The sequence below is a fragment of the Dreissena polymorpha genome, chromosome 13 (assembly GCF_020536995.1).
Source record: "Dreissena polymorpha isolate Duluth1 chromosome 13, UMN_Dpol_1.0, whole genome shotgun sequence".
Lineage (NCBI taxonomy): Eukaryota > Metazoa > Mollusca > Bivalvia > Myida > Dreissenidae > Dreissena > Dreissena polymorpha.
The window spans coordinates 60808720-60826228 of record NC_068367.1 but is presented as its reverse complement, the minus strand read 5'-3'; the positions used below and the strand labels follow the sequence as shown (position 1 = coordinate 60826228).

Below are 17509 nucleotides of genomic sequence, written 5' to 3'. Positions count from 1 at the left end.
TAAGACATTTTTCAAATAAAATAAATAATGAAGTTAAACCGTATGTGTATTGCTGATAAATCTGATTTTAAAGACATGATCTAGATTAAAGAAACCATTACATAGTTGATGTAAACTAAAATGCTTTCATCTCTTGAATGCTTTGCTTCTGAACAACTTTATTCCGTATGCCGTTCCACAAACAAGTCACTTAAAAGCTACCTTTGGGAACGCCAGGAGCTATGACTGTCAATTCAGCCTTGTTAGTAAATATTTGTCGGACTTAATATCGCCTCTCAGAGCAAACACTAACCAACATTTACCCAGGCAAAAGCCCCATTATCAAGCATGGGAAAACAGCGTTCGTCTCTCTAAAGACTTCGGCTAAACATTCCCCCAGATTGGCTTACATTTGTAGACTTAAAAGAGACAGAAATTGCTTCTGTTCTGGTCACTGCTAGAAAATGAAACATTAAGCGTTGAATACTGTGAATTAGGTATTGCGTCTGCAATGCATTTAGCCACTGATTCGTGGAAACAGCACCTAATAACAATATCACGGAAGTGTTGTGTGTGACCTCATGCAAGGTTACACTGCACTTGGCAGGTACAACTGCTTATGAACAGATTTTTTTCCTAGCATGTTATCCTGTAAAGGGAGTATGTTTAAAAAGTTATTTCCGTTTCTTTTGTGTTATAATTTGGACAGAGTGCATGCCGGACCTGGGACATACAAGGGGAAATAATTGTGTCCCCTTTGAAGTAACTTCAATCCCAAAACGAAAAAAGGAAATCAGAAAAAAATACCTGCTAAAAAATAGCCCACGAAGTAATTTTCATAAAACAAAACCACCAAAGACTGCAGATTTTGAATAAAAAGTTTGGCAAAAATATATAAATATATAATGTATATGCCATAATAATGAATGATGAATACCACTCTGCGCATCAATATTTTGTTCTGAATATTAAACAGCAAGCTAGACATGTTTGCGTAGAAAACAAACAAAGGGAATGGTAACATTACCGATCTGTCAATTTTGACAACTCACTAGATGATATCCCCGTATTTTTTTACTGGGAATTCTTTCCTTAATACTTAATACGACTCACTTGTTTTCTTATATTGTTTTTGTAATCATGATGAATCTTACTATTAATAATACACATTTAAAAAACACATTCACTACACAAACAGACACTTTTCAAAATGTTGTCATGGATGACAACATAGACATTAATTACTTATATGTTAACTATTAACTTTATAATTTTAAAATATGATGATAAAACTTTGCTGATGCAAATCTATTAATTCTTAAACAAATTACACACACACACACACACACGCCCACGCGCACACACAATTGCTGTTATTTATGTTTTTTGTGACAGAGGAATTTGAATACTTTTTGTTAAAGGTTACTGCCCATGTATTATTACCGAAATAACAAAAACGTACATTGTATGCAGAGTTAAGTGCATTATAATAGATTTTCATTTAAAGAATCTTAGATCATAATATCCAAACATAAAGCCAGACAACATCTTTCGCCTAATTTCCAAATTAAATAACTATACACTTCCAATTCTAAGACAACGTCTGGAAATATTTTTGTATATTTTTTTAAGCTATATTAGATTTGAGTTTATGGTTTGCAATATTTGATTAACTGTCTGAAGAACATTTTTCTGACTTTACAGTGCCTCAACCTTTAGGCAAACAAATAAACCACAAAATAAGACACTGAAATGAAAGTTGTTTATAGACGAACAGAAAAAAAGCCTATTAAGTGAAAAGAATGAAAACACATCCCATTCCCATCATTAAGAGCATAACTGTCGTAAGGTTACGAAAATCACAATGTTTACTGACAAAAACAAATCACTATTCAATCTATGCACCCAAGACAAATGTGTATCCCAAATGATTATTGTTTCTTAAAATGAAAACAATATATTGACACCAAACAGTCTGCGTAGACATGAACAACAGCACCTTTGACAGAATATATGTTACAAGTTTGTTGAAAACTATGTCTATAATTTGCTCATGCCAGTAAATGCAATTTTCTCAATAAACTTATAGCAAAAAATTAAAGGCATTTTTTACTCAAATGCACCCTTACGAAAATTTAGGCCCTGCGGCAACTATTAGCGGCTAAGTTGCTGTAATGTTGCGGCTCAGTTGCTGCTACTAGTTGCCGCTTTGTAGCCGCTTTGTAGCTGCTCGGTAGTATTTCGTATGCAAATGAGCTTTCTGGCTACTAGTTGCGGCTCGGTTGCCGCTACTAGTTCTGGCTATGTTGCCGCTGATAGTTCTGACTCTGCTCTGGCTACTAGTTGCGGCTCGGTTGCCGCTACTAGTTGCGGCTATGTTGCCGCTACTAGTTGCGGCTCTGTTGCCGCTACTAGTTGCGGCTATGTTGCCGCTACTAGTTTTGGCTTTGCTCTCGCAATTTGTTCGGGCTATGTTGCCACTACTAGTTTTGGCTATGGTCTATTGTTTAAGTGACCTTGATCTTTGACCTAGTGACCCAATTTCAATAGGGGCCATCTAATGTCCAAGGCCAATGAACTGGTCTATCGACAGACATCCAGCAAAACAATATACCCCCTCTTCTTCGAAGGGGGGCATAACAATTTACAATTTGCATGATATATACACTTCAAAGCAGATGCACAATTCCTCACAATTTTCCCTTGGGGTTATTTAGGTATAGACCTGACCTTTGTATTCTACCAAGTACTGACTGATGATTGCAATCCTTGACAGCCACGAACATATATGAACCTACAATACCATATTATAATTTGCAAAGCAATGCATTTTCTACTAAGAGAAAATTGTATTATTTACTCTAGTTAATAACAACAAATATCATTCATTTTAATTTAACTTATTTTATTAAAGAACAACATTCTTATACAGAGATGAACATTAAAACATTTTCAAAATATTGATTAATTTGCTCAATTAAGTGATCTTCATATTGAGAGAGCCCAAACAATTAGAACAATCTTAGAAGTAGACCATCTAAAGAGCAACAATCCAAGTGGATTGTGGCTCATATGTTCATTTCACAAAATATTTTGATTGTAAAAGTTATTGAGTCCTTTTTGGGGTATGAACAATCAAATTTAATATTTAAATAGTGCAGGTTTTTATTTCAAAAACCATACTTTTTCATTATTATACACCAATTGAAACTGTATTTATCACCACAACTTACTTACAATGACTTTAACTCTTCCCCAGTAACTTCTTTTTGTTTGTCAGATTCTTCAGCCATTTTGAATTTTTGTCTGATGACATCACCAGTGATGTCATGACATCATACACAATATGATGTCATTCTACAATTGTGGCTACCTTCTGGCTCACAAGTGACATTCTATTGACAAAGAAAATGTTCTGGCTACCTTCTGGCTACTAAGAGCCACTAGTGGCTATAAGCCGTTTGTGTTTTCAAGATTAATATTATAGTATTGGTTGTGGCTACCATCTGGCTCATAATTGCACTTTTTTATACAAGAATATGTTCTGGCAATCTTCTGGCTACTATGAGACGCTAGCTGCTACTATGAGCTGCTAGTGGCTATAAGAGCCGCTAGCGGCTACTAATAGCCATAAGATTGCCACACGGTAGCCGCTAGCGGCTACTATTGGCTATTTTCTGGCTAGTAGTTGCGGCTACAAAAAGAGGTAGCGGCTTTGTAGCGGGTACATAGCGGCAACCTTTTCATGTCTGTATTTTTTTTAAAATCAGAGTTTATTTACAGGTCCTACCGGCCTCTTCACGAGGTCTTTGAGGTTCGACCTGAATTTCATGTCTGTAAGGGCAGCACTTGAAATATATACAGGACCAAAATCTGTACACATATTTACACAAATTAAGTTTAACTGGTCTGTAAAAAATTCCTGAATGGCATTTTGTTGATTACTGTTCCTATGTTTGTCAAAAAACAATAGTGTTTAAGAGTAAAACTTTAGTTCCCAATTATCAAAACAAAATTTAAATTTCTAATAGCTGTTGTTGAAATGACAAATTAAAGATATCAAGAAGCAATTTTATAAAATAATTTGATAAATGAGATTCCTTTCACATTGTTTGCATCATATACGTATGATTTGAAAACATGCTATATATACAAAAGACACTTTGCATCAGTTTGCGTTGTTTTTCTATTCATTTCTATAAAATGTAAGGCCTGTTTAAGGTAAAAACATAATTATATTTGTACATTTTCTTAAAAGACATCAGGCTTTTAAATTAATTCCAGAAATCCTTAAGATACACAAACTTTGATCTTGCTCTTACATCATTTAAGATTTATCTTTTTAAGAAATAACCGGGCATATAAACTTTGCACTGAAGTTTTTCCAAATAACAGAGACTGGGTTTTATTACTCAGCATATCAACATAAAAACGTCAAATTCACCCGTATAATTTAAATAAAATCAAACAACTATCTTTGAAAACCAGCCTGTTTTAAATGAGAATTTAAGTTTTCGAAATTATGTAACAATGTTGTGTCAATAAATTAGATGTTCAAATGAACTCATATTCATTAAATAACAATCTATCCTCATTTACTTTGAATTAATTCTAATATGTTTCAGCTGCAAATGTATATAGAACATTTGGTTTTCTGTGAGACAACATGTGCCTGTGATGCAAACCAAACTCATCTGGACAAGAAAATCTTCAATTAAAAGGTGTTATAAAATATATGAATTACAATTCTGAAATAATATATAAAATATATTTAATACAATTCTGAAATAATATTTAATATATGGAATACAATTCTGAAATAATATATCAAATGTATAGAATACAATTCTGAAATAATATATTAAATATATTGAAAAAAATTCTGAAAAATTTCTATTGAATAGTTAACTTTTAACTACATATATAACATGACACAATATCTTGGTTTACGTTTCTTAAAACAAATCATGTCACGTGGGCAAATTATCTGCTTATAATTGTGCACAATCATGTCAACATGCTTAAAGTTGTAATTTATATCATTTGTAAATCAAGTGTTTTCCACTAATAAAGAGAACCAATGAGGCAATTTACAAAATATCACGTTCAAAAACATTCTCCCACAATTAAGCTTCAAGACCTCACAATTATAATTCCACACACATTTTGTAATAAGTTCTGTTTCCCTGTGTCTGTTACACTCGTTAATATCTGAGAATGCGGTCTTAATGAAAATAATTAATACTGCATCTTTTGTACTAGTGCATAACTATCTTATCAGAGTATGCAAGCATTAGGAGATGAAACAGTCTCCAATTTTAAACCAGATTAACTATTGTAAATAGAAATTAATTGCTTTTGCACATCAAAGTTGTGAATAAACAGATTGTCAGCAACTGATCTTTACTTCTAATTATTAATGCATCAAAGCAAAAACTATAAAGTCAGTCACATCATCATAAAAGTACATCAGGGCCCGTATTCACCAAACAATTCTTAGACTTAAGTCTAAGAATAAAGAAAATTCTTTAAATTAGAATATTCAAGAATTTCTTTAATTGTGAGTCAAACTCTGCAGTAAACATCTCTATCTATATTTTTCTTCATATAGAACATTTTGTTAATGACATAATCACCAGTGGAGGCCTGTATATATTCAAACACTGAACACATTTTCTTGGTTCCAAGTCTATTCTTTATTCTTAAGTCTAAGAATCGGTTGGTGAATACGGGCCCAAGACTTGAATATTAAACATTGATGTTACAATATTATAGATATTTGGTCTGAATAGCGAGTATGATGCTGGGTCTAGCCATCAGGTGATAATGATTGCTGGTATAATTATTACTATGGCTCTCCACTGAACAACAGCAAGTACTGGTTCTACCAAGGAAACATACTTAAGAATGAGTCAATAAGACTTAGGCTTAATATGCAATCAAGAGCTTGTTTACAAAGTCCTAGAGACTGGGTTTTCTGAAATAAAAACATGAAAATTCTTTTATATTTTTTCAATTGTAACATTTCTAACCAGACATGTTATTAAGATAATAAAATTTTAATTTTCATGAAGTTATAAATTATATTCTTCAATGACATGTAATTTTTGCAAATACGAGTATTGGCAATTATGAAATGTTTCATTTGAAAACAACTACATAAATTTATTAGTGTTATTATATTTGTACAACTTAAACATTATAGAAAAGGGAGAAAGGACTTCATTGTTTTTCAATATCTATTTACTCAACGTTTCAGTCAAATACCTTCGTAAGCAGTAAAACATTTGTAATAGGGTAAAGAAGGAAATGACGTTACAATCACATGATGTCAATTGCAACAACGTCAAAGTGTTGCATACTATTTGGCGTTAAAATTAACTTATAACCAAAATAATATATAACATCATTATAAAAAGCATATAGTTTATATATGTATATGTTATCTACAACCTTAACAAATATTTCACTGATAAAATCACTATCCAAAGTTACATGTGGTATTAAAATGCTTACAGCTCATTGTTATTAACTACATGCAGTTAAACTATAGTCAACTAATATCAGCAAAGTAGGATTTTGTTATGCTGCAAAGCAAACATTGTTCAGTGTAACAGAATATTTTGTTAAGTTCAATGCAAAAAAAAACAAAAAAATTTAATAAACAGTTAATTTAAATAAACAGTGACGTGTTTGTACGATTTATTTAATTTTTATTTAATTTAAGTTCAATGCATAATACAAAAAATACATGTACATAATTATTACACACAAACTGATAGTAAACACTGGATTCACTGAAAAAAAGTTGCAAAACCCAATATTTGCAATACATGCTACATTAAATTTGCACTGAGCTTCTGTTTTAAATGGTCTAGAAACGATTCAATGCACTAATAAGTATCCGAGTTCACATTATGTCTAACTGAAAACAATTATGATCATATATCTTTAAGTAAAATCAATGCAATATTCGCAGTTTGAAGAATAAATCAATTTCAAAACATCAAGAAGTTGCACTTCAATTTTTTAACATCGAAAAAATATTATAAACAATAAACATTCCAATGTTTATATACTGCAATATATTTGTTAAGCGGCAATAATAACAATATTTATAGATCAGCACAAGGTGTATACATTGTACTTTTCAATGAGAATGTCAGAATGCTGCATTTAATGACTTCATCAATGATCCAAATGTGCATACAATATATGTTATCCGAATGCATTTTATGCATCGTTTTTTATTGTCATGCATATTAATTTTGTATTTTTCTAAATATACATTCAGGGAAGTGTTTTAATGACAGCTGTGTGTATACAATGTCAGGTTTCAATATTAATTATAAATTATATATATTACAGTGTAGATAATTTCCATGTCAAAACGTCCTTGGGAAAAATAGCATTACACTAATTATGAAGCTTTGTTGAAACGAAAGGAAACAAAATGTCCAAGAATGTCATGCTTTGGATGCTTTGGATGCTAGCTGCACATGAGCAATGCACTTTTGTATGACTTCAATTTGTTCTTAGGGAATGCTGCATGGTTAGTTGATTGGTATCATGCATGTTACAACGATGTCTTCCTATGAGGGAGTCATATGAAGGAGGTTTTAAAATATTCATTTATTGGTTGTTTGTTTCCTAGTTTGTCTGATCATCCCAGTGGGCATCAAACGTTGTGCGAACGTTGCGGAAACGTTATAATTAGGTCGCAACGTCGGCAAACATTACTGAACTTTGCCATAACGTTGCATACAAAACGTTACCAGGACGTTTCATCATAACGTTGCAAGGACGTTTCAGAAACGTTGAATTCTGGTTGCGACATTAGTAACCACTAACGTCGGTCGAACGTTTGAAAAGGACGTTGCAACAACGTTGCTCATAGGTAATTGTGCACTTTAAAACCCAGTGGCCACCCAAACGTTGTTGCAAAGTTGTATTTAGGCTGCATTCAAACGTTGCAGTTTGGTTGTCACAATGGTGTATATGAAAGTTTTCCCGACGTTTTTTTTCCAAACGTTGCTGCAACGTTGTATTTAGGTTGCATTCAAACGTTGCAGTTTGGTTGTCACAATGGTGTATATGAAAGTTTTCCCGACGTTTTTTCAAAACGTTGCTCCAATGTGTATTTGGGTTCCATTCAAACGTTGCAGTTTGGTTGTCACAATGGTGTATATGAAAGTTTTCCCGACGTTTTTTTCCGAACGTTGCTGCAACGTTGTATTTAGGTTGCATTCAAACGTTGCAGTTTGGTTGTCACAATGGTTTGTATGAAAGTTTTCCCGACGTTTTTTTCCAAACGTTGCTGCAACGTTGTATTAAGGTTGCATTCAAACGTAGTATTTTTAAATTCTTTTTTTCAATAATATAAAAATAAAATAAAATAAAAAAAGCTATTTACTGCCAACCGCTCTTTTGAGTATTATCGGTAGATATGCACACTGTCAAGTCCGTTTCCTAGAAAGAACCAGTACTTGGTGTCTAAAGAGGAGGTAATAAAACGCTCCCCGAGTAGGAATCGTACTTTATAATAATACAGTTCATGCATAGCATCAATGAAAATATGATTTCTTGTAAATTTTAGACATTCATTTTTTTTTAATTTTACATATCAGTTGCTTAAATTTAAAGATGCTAAAGATGAACTTTAACTCAAAATCGCCGGATAAAATATTTTGTTTAAGTTGTGTTATGCATTAAAATGGTAGAATCTAGTTTCAAAGTTTCAGCAAAAAATAAATAGTCAACATTTTTGTCTGAAACTTTCAATTGTCACCGTGGTGTAGTGGATGAGGTGTCCACCTAGCGATCGGGAGTTGGAGTTGCAACCCCGATTCCCACTCGGGGAGCGTTTCATTAACTCCTCTATAGACATCAAATAATGGTTATTTCTAAGAAACGAACTTGAAAATGTCCATAACTGCCGATACTAATCGAAAGAGGGGTTGGCAGTAAATATTTTTTTTAACTTTTAATATTATTTAAAAAAAATAAAATTTAAAAATACTGCGTTTTAATGCGACCTAAATACAACGTTGTGAAAAAAACGTTGCAGCAACGTTGGGGAAAAAGGTCGCAGAAACGTTTGGAAAAAACGACGGGAAAACTTTCATACACACCATTGGTACAACCAGACTGCAACGTTCGAATGCAACCTAAATACAACGTTGCAGCAACGTTGGATGCCCACTGGGATGTTGTTGTTTTTGCGAATTTAAACATTATTTGAGTCATAATCACTTCAGCCAGTAAACCAACTCACACTTTTAATTTTTTCAATAATAATACACATATTGTTTATAGTGACTAATATTAAATATGATAACTTCGAAAAAGCAGATATCTTGCAAATGGCTCAGAAGTTGCAATTTTGAAATTCAATATCGTATCAGCTAAGTTCAATTGAGTAAAATAATGCCATAATATTAATGCTTCGGAATTTCATAGAACATACATTTAATTTTAATATAATTTGAGATAAGTAGACGAGTTATCAGCTATTACATCGTATGACTTAGCCAATATGTTGTTAATTATACTTGAAAAGAAGACTGCACTGAAAGTTTTTTTCTGCACTCAGTATTCAAACTTCTTAAATTTCACAGAAAGTGGCAAAGCCAATTAAAAACCTGTTAACCAGTCAACTTAAATATCTGTCTTGTAGCAAATAAGTGACTTCACACTTAGCCCTCAAGAACAAATCAAGTACACACTTTAAAATAATGTACGTTATTCACTAAAAATAAGTGAAGGAATTAAAAAAGAATGAATTTAAGATTATGTCACAATGAATTAGCAAGCCAAGGTTTTAAGTTAAATTAAGTCTGAACTGAAATGGGTCTCATCACAGTCAAAACACATTTCTTAACAATCATACATACATTGAGATAATAATATTATTTAATGACCGAAATTAATGTGGTATGTATAAAGTTCTGAAACAAATGAAATGAAATTGTTTGATTTAATTGCTAATTCCCAAAGTTTTGTGTTGTTAACTCCTCTGTTACTATTTGATGGATTCTTGCTCAAATTTTCCCAGTTAATTGACCTATAGTGTGTAGATGATGGAGAGAAAGGAATAATAGCTGCAACATGTTTAGAATTATGGTCCTTTTGTTGTTTTTCACATAAAGAAAAGACAATATAAACCCACAGTTTTTTAAAGCCCCTATGACGATTGTGTGAATCTTGCAAGACTTTTATGGTTCTATTATAATATAGTTAAATTATATTAAAAGGCCTATATGTTGTTAATTATATAAGTTGAAAACAAGAGCTGTCTCCATCGGAAGACAATATGTATATGCCCCCAAAAAATGCTTTTTGAAACCTAAACGCAGATTTCGAAACCTAAACGCGGACCCTAAGTTCAAGGTCAAGGTCAAAGGGGTCAAAATGTGTGTGCGTATGGCAAGGCATTGTCCCTATACACATGCATACCAAATATGAAGGTTACATCTGAAGGGACATAGAAGTAATGAGCATATTTCGAAACCTAAACGCAAAATTGTGACGGACAGACAGACGGACCGACAGACGGACGGACAGTGGGACTGCTATATGCCACCCTACCCGGGGCATACAAAGCAGGCACTGAAGGATATTCATGAAATGCATTCAAACTTCTTAAATTTCCAAGAACGTGGCAAAGCCAATTTAAAACTTGTAAACCAGTCAACTTTAATCGTATGTCTTGTAGCGTATTAGTTGCACTTGGAAACCATCAGGTACAAATCAATTACAGGCTATACATTTATGTAAATGATCCACTGCTCTTTTAGCAGGAATTAAAATGTTTTAGATAAGAACATAAATCTGCTGAGGATTTATGATTCTGTCAGAATGATTTACCATGCGTGGGCTGAAGTTACATCTAGGCTGAGGTCCATGGGAGCTAACCTGTTTATCCCTGGGGAATTTTGGTATTTGAAGATGTTTTAAGCAGCTCATTGAACCTGCATCTTGACTTGACATAGTGTGAGTGCAGACTGAAAATGTTCAAAACATGTGCTCAGAGTATTCGGTGTTATTTGGTGTTATTAATAATTGTCAGAATTTGCATTATGAAATGTTTCAAATACCAAAACAGTCCAATTGGATAATTGGCAGGAACAGTTGAGAGCAGACAACTCATAATGGAATTCATACAAGCAGACGTTATTCCATTTTGCATAGCTGCATATTCAATTATGATTTAATCCTATCATTAGTATCCAATACCATGATTTGATCCTAGTATAAACACTTCTGCAATGCAAGGCCATGATATGATCCTAGTAATCGTACTGTAAAGTAAAACGGCATCATATCATCTCAATAAGAACACTTAAAACATTATATAATAGTTTACAAAGAACAAGTTTGCAATTAAAATTCTGTATCAAATAGGCTAAAAATTTCCCAGAAATGATTGTTGAAATAACTAGTTGTACTTATTTGAAATCTTTGTCCTTATTTGAACTCTTTGTCCCTATTTAAACTCTTTATACTTATTTTTTTAAACTGTTTGTCCTTATTGGAACTCTTTGTACTTATTTGAAGTCTTCGTCATTTTTTGAACTTGTCCTCTTTATTTCAACTCTTTGTCATTATTTCAACTCTTTGTCCTTATTTGAAATATTTGTCATTGTTCGCAACTGAATACCTAGAAGAAATGTGGAAGAACACAATACAATTTTTTTTCATAGAATTGTTAATTTGCTTGCGTCTACAAACTGTAAATATTTGATTCATTTGAAACTAAGGATTTGAAAAATGAAATTTAATGAATTTTAATTAAACCCTTGGGAAATGAATACATTCAATAACTTAAAAAGGCACAACATCTGTGAATTATGCTTAAACATCTGATTTGTGTTCTCTGATTAAGATTACCGAATCATATCATTTGATTGAAAAACAAATGCGTTTTCATCTCAAGAATGCTTTGCTTTTGAAAAACTTTATTCCGTTTGCCGTTTCACAAACAACAAGTCACTTAAATGGTACCTTTGGGAATGCCAAGAGCTATTACTGTCAATTCAGCCTTGTTAGTAAATATTTATCGGACTTAATATCGCCTCTCACAGCAAACACTAACCCACACTCTTACTCAGGCAAACACCCCATTGGCGAGCCCGGGAACACACACGGATCTTCTCCCAAAATACTTTGGGTAAACATCCCCGCAGATTCCCTAGCATTTCTAGACATAAAAGAGACAGAAATTGCTTCGGTTCTGGTCAATGCTGGAAAAGAAACCCAAAGCATTGAATTATGTCAATTTGGTTCTGCATCTGAAAAGCAATTCACACCAATTCGTAGAAACAGCACCTAATAACAATATCATAAAAGTGTTGTGTGTGACCTCCTGCCAGGTTACACAGCACTCGGCAGGTACAACTGATTATGAATGGCATTTTTCATAAAATTCCATTGTGTAGAGTGAGCATGTGTTAACAATTATTTCCGCTTATTTTTGTATCATTTGTTCACAGTGAGTGCTGGCCCTGTTAAAAGGGGGAACAATTTTATGTTTTACATGACTCATTTTAGAAAATTCTGCCCTTTATATTTTACATGATTAACTTGAGAAAATTCTGCCCCTTAGATTTTACATGACTCACTTTAGAAAATTCTGGCTATTATGTTTTACTCACTTTAGAAAATTCTGCCCTATATGTTTTACATGACTCACTTTATAAAATTCTGCCCTTTATAGTTTACATGACTCACTTTAAAACATTATGTCCTTTTTATTTTATATGACTCATTTTAGAAAATTCTGCCCTTTATATTTACCTGACGCACTTTAGAAAATTCTGTCCTTTTTATTTTATATGACTCACTTTAGAAAATTCTGTCCTTTATATTTTATATGAATCACCGGTGGAAATTCTGCCCTTTATATTTTAAATGACTCACTTGTGGAAATTCTGCCCTTTATATTTTAAATGACTCACTTTAGAAAAGTGTGTCCTTTCTATTTTTGTATGACTCACTTGAGAAAATTATGTGCTTTATATTTTACTTGATTCACTTGAGAAATTTCTGTCCTTTATATTTTAAATGACTCACGTTAGAAAATTCAGCCATTTATATTTTATATGACTCACTTGAGAAAATTCAGTCCTTTATATTTGATATGACTCATTTATGTAAATACGCAAGCGGCTACTTAAATTTTAGCCATAAGATTGCCACACGGTAGCCGCTAGCAGCTACTATTGGCTACTTTCTGGCTAGTAGTTGCGGCTACAAAAACAGGTAGCGGCTTTGTAGCCGCAACATTGCGGCTACATAGTGGCAACCTTTTCATTTCTGTAAGGGACTCACTTGTTTTCTTGTGTTATTTTTTTACATGATCAATCTTACTCAAGAGATATTGTAAAATCATTATAATATGTGGAGCATTTCTTTTCATTGATTTTGTGGGTTGACCCATCCATTAATGTAACACATACTCGTAGGAAAAAGACAAACGCAAATCTTTCATTTCTTACCAAAATCAGACATGCACAAATTTACATGTCCACGAAAAAGCCATTTATATTATAAAAACTACGAAATGTCATCCCAACGAATATAATGATTTTGACGAATGTATATTTAACCCTTTCCCACTTAGATATGTATTTTGACATGTTAGTAGTCTCTTAGAAAGTTATATTTAATTAAATACCTTTCTTACTAGATTCAAGTTTTAAAGGCTTCATTTCCAACCCTTAGATACTGATGAGAAGCAAACAGCATACAACCTGAACAGACTGCGAGTAACTCGCAGGCTGTTCTGGTTTTATGTTGTTTTCCCATAGCAATTTTCTCTTTGCCTCTGAGTGGGAAAGGGTTAAGAGATATATCCACCATGCATGCAGACTATTATCAAACTGTTGTCATGAATTACAACATAGAAATTAATTAATGATACATGTATCATCAACTTAATAAATATAAAATATGATGATAAAACCGTTCTGACCCAAAGTATTCTTTAATAAAATATACAAAAAAGTATGTCATTGATTTTGTTAAGACTATTCTTCTTGTGAAGTTTTACAAAATTGTGTAAAGGTTCCTGTAACCCATGGATTAAAAAAAAAGATAAGCATCCTACGCAGAGTTAACTGTATATTATAGATGTTCGTTTCAATGATCTTTGATCACAATATCTAAACATAAGAGCCAGACAATGTCCATCACCAAATTTCCAAACTTAATAACTACACATTTCCAATATGGTTCAATACTAAGACAATGTCTGAAGACATTTTTGTAAATTATATTTGTTGTCATATTAGATTTGGTTTTATGGCTTGCAATATTTGAAACATGAAGAACATTTGTATTGACTTATTAGTGCATTAACCTTAAGGCAAACTTTGCAGCCATTCAAAATAAGACACTGAAAAAAAATAAAAATATTATAGATAAGCATACAAAATTGATGCCAATTATTATAAGTGAATACACATGCGACACAACCCTTTCCTATCATTGAAGACATGTTTTTTAAGTTAACAATTCAAGATCCTCCCAACTGGTTTGTATTCATTTAATTTCTTTGAGTTAAAAACACTCTTCATATACAAAGTGCACTGATGGGCATCAGATTTTGTTGGTTTGTGTTTGCTTATTTTTATTATAAATGTAAGGTTAACTTTCAAGTAAATACACACACGTATTGTCAGAATGCTTCACTTTTTTTTACTTTAAATCATTGTTTTTTACGTTTAAAAAAAGAACTCTGGCTTTAAAATTCGTAAAACAGACGCTTAAAGTCCACAACTTTGATCTTGCTCTATCTTAATTCAAGAGAGCTCATTATATGAAATAACTATAAGAACTTTGCTCAGGAGGTTTTCCAAATAGCAGACAGAAACTGAGTTTTATTGCTCATCATATCAACATAAAAACCTCAAATTTACCTCATAAAATGAAATCAAACAACTATCTTACAAAACCAGGCTGTTTTAAATGAGCTTTTGAGTTTCAAAATTATGTAACAATGTTGTGTAAAGACAGATGTTCAAATAAACCCATTTTCATTAAATTTCAATTAATCCTCATTTACTTTGTATCAATTCCAATATATATTTCAGCTGCAAAAGTATAGAAAGCATGTGGTTTTCAGTGAGACAACATGTGCAGCTGATATAAACCAAAATCATTGGACATCAATCTTCAATTAAAATACGGTGTTTTACATAAAATATTTTGTATACAAATCTGAACATTTCCAATTGAATAGTGTACTTTTGTCTTCATATAAAATGCTTGGTCTGCCTTCGTAAAAAAATTATGTCAAGAGGGAAGATTATCCACTTAATATTAAGTGGGAAGATTATCCATTTAGTATAAAGTAGGCATATTATCCACTTAGTATTAAGTGGGCAGATTATCCACTTAGTATTAAGTGGGCAGATTATCCACTTAGTATTAAGTGTGCAGATTATCCACTTAGTATCAAGTGGACAGATTATCCACTTAGTATCAAGTGGGCAGATTATCCACTTAGTATCAAGTGGGCAGATTATCCACTTAGTATTAAGTGGACAGATTATCCACTTAGTATCAAGTGGGCAGATTATCCACTTAGTATCAAGTGGGCAGATTATCCACTTAGTATCAAGTGGGCAGATTATCCACTTAGTATCAAGTGGGCAGATTATCCACTTAGTATCAAGTGTGCAGATTATCCACTTAGTATCAAGTGGGCAGATTATCCACTTAGTATCAAGTGGGCAGATTATCCACTTAGTATCAAGTGGGCAGATTATCCACTAAGTATCAAGTGGGCAGATTATCCACTTAGTATCAAGTGGGCAGATTATCTACTTAGTATCAAGTGTGCAGATTATCCACTTAGTATCAAGTCGGCAGATTATCTACTTAGTATCAAGTGGACAGATTATCCACTTAGTATCAAGTGGACAGACTTTCCACTTAGTATCAAGTGTGCAGATTATGCACTTAGTATCAAGTGGACAGATTATCTACTTAGTATCAAGTGGACAGATTTTCCACTTAGTATCAAGTGTGCAGATTATGCACTTAGTATCAAGTGGACAGATTATCCACTTAGTATCAAGTAGGCAGATTATGCACTTAGTATCAAGTGGACAGATTATCCACTAAGTATCAGGTGGGCAGATTATCCACTTAGTATCAAGAGGGCAGATTATCCACTTAGTATCAAGTGGGCATATTATCCACTTAGTATCAAGTGGGCAGATTATCCAATTAGTATCAAGTGGGCAGATTATCTACTTAGTATCAAGTGGGCAGATTATCCACTTAGTATCAAAAGGGGAGATTATCCACTTAGTATCAAGAGGGCAGATTATCCACTTAGTATCAAGTGGGCATATTATCCACTTAGTATCAAGTGGGCAGATTATCCACTTAGTATCAAGTGGGCAGATTATCCACTTAGTATCAAGTGGGCAGATTATCCACTTAGTATCAAGTGGGCAGATTATCCACTTAGTATCAAGAGGGCAGATTATCCACTTAGTATCAAGTGGGCATATTATCCACTTAGTATCAAGTGGGCAGATTATCCACTTAGTATCAAGTGGGCATATTATCCACTTAGTATTAAGTGGACAGATTATCCACTTAGTATCAAGTGGGCAGATTATCCACTTAGTATCAAGTGGGCAGATTATCCACTTAGTATCAAGAGGGCAGATTATCCACTTAGTATCAAGTGGACAGATTATCCACTTAGTATCAAGTCGGCATATTATCCACTTGGTATCAAGTGGGCAGATTATCCACTTAGTATCAAGTCGGCATATTATGCACTTGGTATCAAGTGGGCAGATTATCCACTTAGTATCAAGTGGACAGATTATCCACTTAGTATCAAGTGTGCAGATTATCCACTTAGTATTAAGTGGACAGATTATCCACTTAGTATCAAGTGGGCAGATTATCCACTTAGTATCAAGTGGACAGATTATCCACTTAGTTATAATGCACCATTTATGTCAACATGTAAAGAGTTGTAATCTTTATCATTTGTTAAATAAGTGTCATTCAAAAGAAAAGAATACCGATGAGGCAATAACAAAAATATCACATTTAAAAACATATTCTCCAACAACTAAGCAAAACCGCATGATTATAATTCCAAACAAATTGTGTAATTAGTTGTGTTTCGCTATGTCTGTTAAACTTGCTTAAGTTCGACTGTTATACTCGTTAATATCTGAGAATGCTGTATTAATGAAAATAATTAATACTGCATCTTCTGAACTGATGCATCACTAAAGTAACTGAGTATGAAAGCATTAGGAGATAAAACAGTGTTCAATTTTAACCCAGATTAACTATTTTGAAAAGAAATCAAGGTTGAGAATCAAAAGATTGTCAACATCTGATCTTAACTGATAATTAATCAAATTACTAAGGCAAATAAAACAATAACCACATCTTGATTATTACTTGTTACAAAAGAAAAATAAAACTATTTAATATTGACTTGTAATACATTGTTGTATAATACAGGTTTTGTCAGTATAGTGAATATGTT

At 32.8% G+C, this 17509-nt stretch overlaps 1 protein-coding gene across 1 annotated transcript in view; it reads left to right on the top strand.

The window, feature by feature from the left end:
- The window catches only part of LOC127854705 (uncharacterized), a 58784-nt gene extending 41799 nt beyond the window's left edge, over window positions 1-16985 (top strand). The window contains exons 4-5 of the mRNA XM_052389763.1: window positions 15353-16060; window positions 16190-16985. Of these exons, the coding sequence (XP_052245723.1) occupies window positions 15353-16060; window positions 16190-16985 (1504 nt within the window). The remainder of the gene's footprint in view (window positions 1-15352; window positions 16061-16189) is intronic.
- Window positions 16986-17509: the final 524 nt, after the last annotated feature.